Raw genomic sequence first — 9818 nt, forward strand, 5'->3', positions numbered from 1 at the left:
TTTATTCAGAAATTCGTTTCATGGCATGGGCAAGGCCTCAATTATTCCAATCAAATATATGAATTTTTATTAATTATTGCCGCAATATTATGTCATGCTGACATGATACTTTTTGGTTGATATATATGTTCAGTATGTCTTTTATACATACTGAGAAACAGAGATATATTTGGATGGAGGTAGATACAAAATCATAGATTCGCATGCATTGCCTAATCATCATTTATATCGATTAAGTTGTGAATTTCTGATGGACACTAAATGCACCAACCTAGCTAGAATATTAATGATAGCCATTATGATCCAACCAATTCATGGAGGTTGAAGTTCTAGATCTACCAGATACAACTCAACAAGACAACCGCTTCATAATTTATTGTAGATCTGAGTAACACAATACAATAACAGTATTCGGTACCTGCATGGATGACTGACTTTGCTTCATGTTAAAATCAAGAGCAAGATTGCACCGGCTGTCATTCACTCTCTTAAGCTTGCAATAATATGAGCAATCAATGAGGATAGAGTTAAGATCATATATGTATAATGTATGATTTGATATTAGTTATCAGCAAATTTTCTAGTTCTCATGTACAAAATTGTGCAGAGAAGTGATCCCACGGAGCAAATGGCGCCCCAGAGGACGAAGGTTCTGCCATAGCAACCGGTGCCCCTGCAACTATGGCTCCCTTCTTCGACTCCTCTTTGATAAAGAAGGGCCGCGAGGTAGCCGAACACGAAGGAACCCAGAGGAATGTTGGCGACGACGATGTTGTGGTTGATGCTGAAGTGTTTGGTCCCGAACAGCTCTGTGGTCGCAGAGACAGCGATCGAAGTGATCGCGCCGGTGAATGCTCCGATGATGGCGGTGCTCATGTACAGTAACAGCCTACTCGAGTTGAATAGGACGAAGAAGGCTACTGCCATTGGGGCCATGAGAATTGCCATGGATGCGGGTCTTGAAATCATGCAACTTCTTCTGAAATTAATAATATAATCAGTATAATGGTTGATGGAAATTAAACATGATCGTGAATCGATTTTGGAATGAATGAATGAACAACTCACTTGGAGGAGTAGTAGTCGAGCAGAAACGGAAAGAGACGGCCGAAGAATCCGAAGGAGGAGGACAAGGAGACCAAGGTGGAGGTCTCTTCTCGTTGAAGTCCACGGGACTCGGCGATCTGACCCAAGTTGTTGAGGAAGACCAAGCCAAGAGTTGCGCTGAACAAGTAGCTGAAAAAGTACAACCAAAAATTCAACTCCCTTAGAATTTGAACTCCCCCAAGTCCCTCTGCCTCTCCCACGTTATGGGCTTCCATGTCGTCCTCTTGTTTCACTTGCAGTTCCTCGCCTCTCTCCCCTGTTTCGACGTCGTCGAGATCATGAATTCTATTCTCCTTGTTCCTGCGCGTTTCTTCCATGACGTCCTTCAGTTTCACGACCAGTGGCACCGCCAAGGGCGAGGCTAATAGAATACCGAGGCTCAGAGCGTACTCTCTGGTGAAGGCGCCCTGGGAAGTCGATCTGACGGTGCCAATTATGGCGGAAACGCCGGTCGCAAATGTGACTACGAACATTGCTATGAATCCGAGGCTCGAATTGGCCGACACACTTTTGCCTGGAAGAACGAACCTCATGAACGGTGCAACGACGAGAGCAACTATAACAGGGGCGACGGAATTGAGGAGGAGGTAGTGCTTGGCCTTGTGGTACGACTTGTGGTGGAACATTGCGCCGGCCATGACCGTGAACACCTTGGCACTCAGGCCGACGTAGCTCGTGGAGAGGCCGACCACGACACGGCGACTACCGGCGCCGAAGTTCTTGATGCACACGAGGTAGCATGCCGTGTTGATCCAGCAAATGCCGTTGCCGCCAACCGCCGTGAGCAGGAAGATGTGGGCGTAGGAGAACTTGGGGTGGTCGAGGAAGAGGAACTGCAGGCCGTATCCGAGCAGCCCGAGGGCGGCCCCAATTGCGGCGACGGACCAGGGAGGGAGGTAGACTGAAGCGAGGCCGGAGAACCAGCCAAAGAGCTTCCCAGCATCGGAGGCGAAGGCTAGGAAGTTGATGCCGACTTGGGAGATGGACTTGAGGTCCTTGAGCTCCGACGAGTAGATCGGGAAGTCAGTGTTGGGTCCGTTGAAGGTCTGGAGCCAGATAGCGGCGATCAAACTCAGCCATTGAAGTGAAGGAGAAGAAGAAGCCATGGTTGCGGAATGAATGTGGAAGGTCATGTAGTTGGGTAGTGGTGTATTTATGGGATGGATTCAGTGAAATCTTGACACGTGGTTTCTTTTCAGTTTAGCCTGTTACGTTATAATTGTCATAATCATGACAGTCATTAAAGGAAGATCCTTCAGTACTGCAAGCTTAAACAAATGCTGCCCTCGCATAGTCTCCTAAATATTTAGGATTTTGATTTACCAGTCGGTGTGACATTAAAACCCTCTTCATGAAGAAATCGTGTCTGCAGGATGTTTTATCAAACACAGATTCTTAAAATTCTGAAGGCAAAAGGATTGAACTCATATTGCATGCCGACCATCTCAATACTTTTTGGAGAAACTTTTGTTAGCATCAAACTAAGCATTACCATGTCTAATTTCAAGGAAGCAGCTTGCTGTAGTAGAAAGTGCTAGAACTCATAACAAAGCTATATAGCATTTACTAGAGAATCTACGTCTGGAGTCACCACCACACGCTTGCCAGGCTCTCCCAAGACGCAGCAGTGCTTCTCTTTGACATTAATTGCCGCAACCTGTTGGGCGAAATCACATTTTACTCCAGGATATACCTGCACAAAGTTTCCAAGTGTCACTAAAATAAACAGAAAATGAAGATTTAATAGAGAGCAAGAAGAATGACTGATGACTAATAAGAACGAAGAGAGAATGGAGTTTGTGCACTGACATCAAAGAAGGAATCTCCCAACTTCATCTTCATTTTTCCGCTTCGGTGCACCATTATTTTGCCAATGAGCCCTTCAGGGAGATCTTCCAACTTGCATCCATTAGTAAATTGCTTTTCCAACTTGCCAGTGCTTCTGCTAGCCCCATCAGCAGCAGGTTTCTTGACTGATGGAAGAGTTGGAGGAAACTGGAAAAGAAACATCCGTTTTGCCGCACTCTTTTCCTGCTATCAGACATAGTTTTAGGTCAAAGTAATGGGTGAATTAACCTTATACAGTTATACCAGTAGAGGAGAAGATACAAACCATCAACCCAAGCTCTTCTGCTGGACTAATTTTGCTACAATTCAATGCTACAGGTGCTGAGGCTTCTCCAAACTCCTCTTTATCGAGAATTTCTGGAATAAATCAGATGTTACTTACAGAAATGCTCACAATCAATGTTGCTTTAAGAAAACAGCATCATGTTTACCTGGATTTCCTGAATAAGGCCTCCTTAATGGTAGGGTAACCGGATAATATGAGTTTTCATAATCCTAGGACCTCAATGTGAATTACTGAATTAAAGAACTTAGAAAAATTATAGTTTGTAGTATAAATGCAATTTCATACAGTTACTAACCCAGGGATCGACATAGTGACTTTTTATTTTTGGAATTATTTCACCATCATCAATGTCTGAAGAAAAGGAGAAATGTCAGACTAACATGCCATAGCCGGCCCTGATGAAACCAAATACCAGTTACTACCTTGAATCTCATTTACTTCAGCCTGGTTTACTTTGGCCTTGCCTTTTGGAAACGATCTTGCAAATTTGGAATCAACATGTCCAAATGCAACTTCTGTTTGAGCAACTGCTACATGAAGAGATCACCAAACTTGTTTTAAAAGAATAATGAACTTTTAAAAAAATGGACAAATTTCAAAAGTTTAACAAACTTGCAAAAATTTTAAAACAAACCCTAACAGTAAGCCCCAAACTTTGAATAGCACATTGACATACCACAGTCTAGGTAGTTGAAATAGACCAAAGATAGTTTTAGGAGATTAATCATCCCATATTAAACACTTTATAAATTAATCCATGCAATTCCTTTATGTTGAAATTGAGTCAAAAAGAAAGGAAAGCATAAGCATAAGTTTTATGCATTTCATTTGTTTATCCTATCAAAATTTTAAAGAAGAGGAAATCATTCCAATCCCGTGAATCCAATTTGGAGCCGAATTCCTCTTCTTTCTTTTCTCCCCAAGAAGATACCAAAAATAAGGAAATAAAAATATTGTTTCTTCTCGTTTCCTTTGCTTTCTGCTTCTTGCCTTTCTTTTCCTTTCCTTTCCTTCCTTTTCTCCATGTCCAAAGTAAAGGGACAATCCATCCAAGAAAGTAATAAAAGACTTGCTTGCACAGAATAAAAAGTCAAAACAATTATCATATCTAACATATTTTTAAATGATAAAAAATATAGAACACAAAATGTGATACTGATATCAGACTATTTGAAACAAGGGACAATCTGCTTCTTACTTTTTGCAACAATCAACTAAGTTCAAGCAAGCTGCTCTTACCTTTCCTATCGCTTGACAATGTCTTCTGTAGTAACCCACTGCCCTGTTCAACAGAACTACAAGTCATCAAGGACAATAGGTTCTTTTAAAAATTAAAGGCGCAACGCAAAAAATTTACCATGGTTGCTCTCTGAATTTTTAAAACCAGTTCTTTGCCGACAACCTCATGATAACTCTCAGATGGCTCCCTAAGGTTTGACAAGATATGAGTTCCAAATACCAGACCCATGGAACCAAAGATGACAGAATAAAACTTACTCGTTAGCTACAGTTCGTTTTCGTGCCTTCCGAGAAGGTATTTTTGGTACAAATTTCAGCTATTGCAACAAAGAAGCAACGATCAAACAAACTCAGGAAACGAACAAAGTTGCCCCTTAGAAGAATACAATAAGGGCTCGCAAAAGCAAACCTTTTTTGGAGATTGAGAATTTGAACTTCCGCCCTCTCCTTTCCTCATGTTTTCTGCTTGGAAATTTCTACGCACATTTAACAGAACAAGAAAATTGGACTTCCCACAATCTTCCTGGGAACATAAAAAATTTACAAACAAAAGAAGAGCAGTTAGGTATAGTATTACAAGAAGAAATTGATGGCTTAGCGATGCTGAAGAAGTAAACCGACTTTCCCAGTGCAAAATGGCCGGAGAAGCACAGCCACGAAACTGCGACTGCGGTGGACGGCGACAAGAGTACAAAGATCCGGCGAGAGATGAGAGACGGGAGAAAGCGAGGAGGAAGGAAGGTTTCAAGTTCTATCCAAATTCCAAGTGGTCCACCGATCGGAAGACGAGGTGAGAAAATATCTCCGGGAATCGAGTCAGAAGCTTTTTGCTGAACTTCCCTTTCTGCCCTCCTTCTTCCCATCGTTTTCGAAGTTTCGAGGAGCATAAAACAATTTTCATAATCATAAGAGTTTAAAATAATAAGTTTTTGAAAACGGAGGGCAAATTTAAATTATTTGAATACTCTAAGGGGCTAAATCGAAAATAGAAATGTCGTCACCTCTATAAAAGAGCCCGACGTTCCTTCTCCAGGATGTCACATGGGTCGTCGCCGACAACGAGCGCTGCCTTCCTGCCTGCCTGTGGCGGCCGAACAAAACGAAATTTGCCTAAAGAGGTTTCTTTTCATCCTTTGTCTGTTTCGATTAGGTCCTCTCACTCAAGATAAAGATTAAATCTTGCCGTAGTTTTTGTTTCGCGGGTATAAATTTTTTTGCATGGATTGTCTTTGGGCCGGAAAGGCGAAAAGCTCTGATTCTTCAAGTGCGCTGCTTGCAGTTCTTGCAAGATGAACAAGGGTCCAAAGCTTGATATTACAATGGATCGAGCTCCTGGACATGGAGCAACTTCATGAATGTGATCCTGATGACAGATGGTACTCGCTAGTGCTTTAATAACTTTGTAAACAAGGATGTTCTGTTCTGCTCACTGCTCGGACAATATAATTCCTGGAGAAAATGAGAAATGCTCGGTTTGTGCCAAGTGCATCGGTATATAGGCCATGTGATCAGTATACCCGTCAGCGAATGCATAGCAGATGGTGTGCATATTATTTGCTAACGCTGATGAGAATGGAGGGAAGAAATCATGAAGTCATCATAGTAAGATTATCGCTGGTTTCGTTTTGGTAAATAATTTTTATGAAGCAGATGAATTGTTTGATGAAATTCTTCAGAGGGGTCCCCCCGGGTCCTGTTACTTTGCTACTTATAAGACCTATGCAAATGGCCTCGATAATAAGCAAGCGTATCTTTATCAAACTCGTCAAATGCTATTCTGCATGAAGGAGCTGGTTCCAGCCTTGATTTAGAGAACTTCAACACTTTGATGGGATGATTACGAAGCAATGGAACTCATGCAGGAGGCTTGCAGGAAGAGCCTTCAAGTGAATTCTCATATGAAATCTAGGGTTATTCTCAAGAAGGTGGAGGAAGTACAATAGCTAAAAAAAAGATAGCACAGTCCACGAAGCTCCCGCTAATGCAGGAAAGGGTTTTACACAACCTTAACCTACTTTGCAAGAGACTGTTTCTGAGACTGAAACCCCCTGTGACCTCTAGGTCACACAGTAATAACTTTACAGGTGGAGAAAGTTCAATAACTATTGACAAAACATGGCAAACAAGGGCCTTTGACATGGTATTTTTCCAACGTTGTTTTGTCAAGACTTCTCTACTTTGAGGCACAACTGAAATGCATTAGGAGTTGTTCAGCTTCCAACGTACTAAATCTTGTACGCTTTTGCTGGTTGGGCTCTAAGTGTCTGTCATGAACCCTTGGTTGCCTTGACATCATTTTAGAACCTTCACTCAAATTGTATGCCATTTAAAGTTTACTGAATGTGAAGCTGAAGATGGAGTCAGTATATGCAAAAAAATAATTTTCACCGCCAACTGCCACAAACCTGCAGATGGAAGTGATGAGAATTTTTGCTTTGAATAGCTGGATTGAAAGTGTCACCCTCAAGGTACGTTCCTGATCGTCTTCATTTGTCTCAGCTGGCTGGTAAACATGGCAATCCAATTTTTGGTCCAATATATGCATTTAATTTTGTTTGTCAATTCAATCTTCACTTTTGAGAGGCAATGATGGTTTAACCATTTAAATACATGCAAGAGCCTAATATTATCTGGTTCCATGTGCTGATCAAATACTTGATGGTGGTCTGGTTACCAACCATAAGCTCACAAAAATTAGGTATGCTATATGAAGATATAAACTCACTGGAACAATTGTTCTTGAGTTTAGATTTCTCCAAGTATATTATTGACTAAGATTTAGATTTTCTTTCTTGTGTTTATGATACCTGGCATGATGATTAATTAGACTCATATCCATCTACTTTGATGGATACTTCAAGCATATATGAAAAATACACTCCATTATGTATATATCTGTGTTGGACTAAGAATATCGTACATCCTCTTGAAGAATCATTTAAAAGAAGAAGAATCAGCTAAAAGCATATTTGTTTTTGCGCTTAGCCAGTTAGATCCATTTCAGTCTCTTATGAATTACTCAAAGTCTACATGATATATTGAACAGTGTTCCCATTGTTGGCAATTGAATTTCTATGATCTCAATCTCACCATTAACCCGCGATTCAACTATAATTATCATAAGTTTTTTCATATTCATGAATTGACAATACAATGATAGGTCACCTCTGTCATCATGTCCTTCTCATTGTTCCAAAATATAAGATGAAGTAATGCCACTTCAAGTAAAGGAATCACATTGTGAGTGATTTTTTTTTTTCTATTTCCTATTTATATAGTATGACAATGACAAATTTAAGCATCTCATTCTTGAAAAATACCAATTCTACATATCATTTAGTTAATCTTGTTGGCAATCTCTTTGATCTTCCTCCAATCGACAAACGCAAAATTCATCTTTTCTGCAAAAATGATCAAATCAAGTCTGGCATATTCTCCTCTAGTTAACCACCATAATTGATATATTCAATGCTGAAGATAATGATTCATTATAATTCCTTTAGGTTATATGGGCGTAGAATATAGTTAACAGAAAATTTACAGAAACAATTTCTTATGATATCACCAATGGCCAAAATATTGGGGCAAATAGCATGCTGTAGATCTGCATGTCGGTTTGCAAACAGTCAAAATTAATTCCTGTTGGATCTTGTAGCATAAGGGGACCTTATGCAGAAATCACATGCAGCCCCTGCATGCTTACTATGTTCAAAATATCATGTCAAAAAATTAGATAAAAAGCCACATACAAAAGGCCAAAAAGCTAGCTTAGAACAATTTCTAAAACAAATTTCAGAAGCAATTCAGACGATTATGTTTACTGAAAAACTTACTCCCTAAATTACTTTCTGAACCTTTTCTCTTGAGAAAATTCCAAGTCTTTCAATGTATAATTCAATAGAGGCCATATGGATAAATTAGAGATCAGAGAGAGAATCAGGCCAAATAAAACAAAGATTAGCTAGGAATTGAAGATGAGAGAAGCATAATCATCTTAAAATAACCATCTTACCGATGTGAAGGTGGCAGTGTTTTTATCTGGTTTCAAAAATCAGTAAACTACTTTTCTCTTCACTTAATTTTCAGGAGGGTTGAGCATGATGGAGAAGATGAGCACATGAAGAACTTTCCATGAATAATCAATATTTTGTGATCAATGCATACCAAAAAGAAAAAAAAAATGGTGACGGTAGAAAGTAATGCACGTGCCCTGCTTCTCCATCCCGCTCAACTCACCTTCTTCCAATGCAAGAACCAGTCATCATCCCTCACTTCTATTTATACTGCTTCAGTTTGTAATTTAAACCCTTTTTATTAACCAACTATAATTATTGGTCCTGTTACCTTCTCCCTCTTGTTTTTTACTTCTTTGCATCTTGTCCCTGTAAAAGATGCACACCTATGTTGCTTGGTTAAGATCGAACACTTGTAGGTCCCAGACCCGCAAAGTTTGTCAAATAATTGATTACTGTATCCACCCCTTTTGTCACTGAAAAAATATAAAGCTAAATGATTGATGACTCAATTTTCCTCTCAACATTGAATAGCTAGGCAGCATGATCAGATATATGAAAGCAATATGATCTTGAGGTGCTTGCTTTGTCACTACTGTATATAAACATTCCATGATGTGTGGGTTTTTGTAACTCAAATATTTCATTGTGAACAGAACTTTTCCTTGAAACAACCATGAGCTAGCAGCACCTATAATATTTACTATATTCCCTTTTTTTTCTCTCTTTTATTCCTTTTCACCATTGAATAATGTAGGTCTGGTTTGCTAGGTGAAGTTGATGAATGAACAGTGGCGTGTTTAATTTTTTTAGTGAAACAGAGCGAGGAGGAGTGGATTTGGTGTCGAGGAAGATGAAAGGGACCAGACAGCTAAATGCTCAGGCAAAGTCATGATTGTTGTTTTCAGATGAAAAAAAGAAGGGAAATTATGTTGAGAAATTGTATAATGAAACTGACATCGAATGCTGGAATTGGATACTAGTTATGAACTGGTGGTGTTATCATTTGGCCAATGTGCCACCTTAAAGTCTTGTGATAAACATTGTTGTGCATTTATTTCCTTTTAAACCCAACACTAGTTGGATTTTATTTATTTCATTGTTTGCTCAATTATAGTGTACAGATTGTCATTGTCTTATGACGCAATGGATAACTATTAGTTCCGTTAATTCATGTACGAATATCAAAAGTGACTATTGAATTTGTTGATTCGTGAATGAATACCGGAAACGGTATTTTAAATCCTATTGATTCCGTAGAATGACAGGGAGATAGACAATTAAACTCAACGTTTGGGTGGAAATAGTATGACCGTAAGTTTTTA

General features: G+C 39.5%; 2 protein-coding genes and 1 long non-coding RNA gene across 8 annotated transcripts; 1 reads left to right on the forward strand and 2 right to left on the reverse strand.

The window, feature by feature from the left end:
* Positions 1-540: 540 nt before the first annotated feature.
* Positions 541-2386, reverse strand: LOC122036035 (protein NUCLEAR FUSION DEFECTIVE 4-like). Its single transcript, XM_042595207.1, has 2 exons — positions 1069-2386; positions 541-979 (listed from the first exon to the last, which is right to left on the reverse strand). The coding sequence occupies exons 1-2, from the start codon at positions 2238-2240 to the stop codon at positions 562-564; spliced, it is 1590 nt and encodes a 529-aa protein (XP_042451141.1). The 5' UTR covers positions 2241-2386; the 3' UTR covers positions 541-561.
* A 139-nt stretch (positions 2387-2525) lies between these two features.
* LOC122036036 lies at positions 2526-5301 on the reverse strand. 5 transcript variants are annotated; one of them, XM_042595210.1, is made up of 11 exons: positions 5058-5301; positions 4890-4956; positions 4739-4797; positions 4599-4668; positions 4481-4523; positions 3664-3771; positions 3537-3592; positions 3387-3450; positions 3221-3312; positions 2917-3141; positions 2526-2800 (listed from the first exon to the last, which is right to left on the reverse strand). In XM_042595210.1, the coding sequence occupies exons 2-11, from the start codon at positions 4935-4937 to the stop codon at positions 2660-2662; spliced, it is 906 nt and encodes a 301-aa protein (XP_042451144.1). In that variant the 5' UTR covers positions 4938-4956; positions 5058-5301; the 3' UTR covers positions 2526-2659. The 5 variants fall into 5 exon arrangements, with proteins under 5 accessions (XP_042451144.1, XP_042451143.1, XP_042451142.1 ...); XM_042595209.1 differs by having other exon boundaries at positions 4890-4999; positions 5102-5299; XM_042595208.1 differs by having other exon boundaries at positions 4890-5003; positions 5102-5295.
* A 209-nt stretch (positions 5302-5510) lies between these two features.
* Positions 5511-9601, forward strand: LOC122036025. 2 transcript variants are annotated; one of them, XR_006127303.1, is made up of 3 exons: positions 5511-5598; positions 5760-6948; positions 9307-9601. It is a non-coding gene; the product is annotated as an uncharacterized LOC122036025 (long non-coding RNA). The 2 variants fall into 2 exon arrangements; XR_006127302.1 differs by having other exon boundaries at positions 5532-6948; positions 9265-9601.
* Positions 9602-9818: the final 217 nt, after the last annotated feature.

This window comes from Zingiber officinale, unplaced genomic scaffold (assembly GCF_018446385.1).
Source record: "Zingiber officinale cultivar Zhangliang unplaced genomic scaffold, Zo_v1.1 ctg131, whole genome shotgun sequence".
NCBI lineage: Eukaryota > Viridiplantae > Streptophyta > Magnoliopsida > Zingiberales > Zingiberaceae > Zingiber > Zingiber officinale.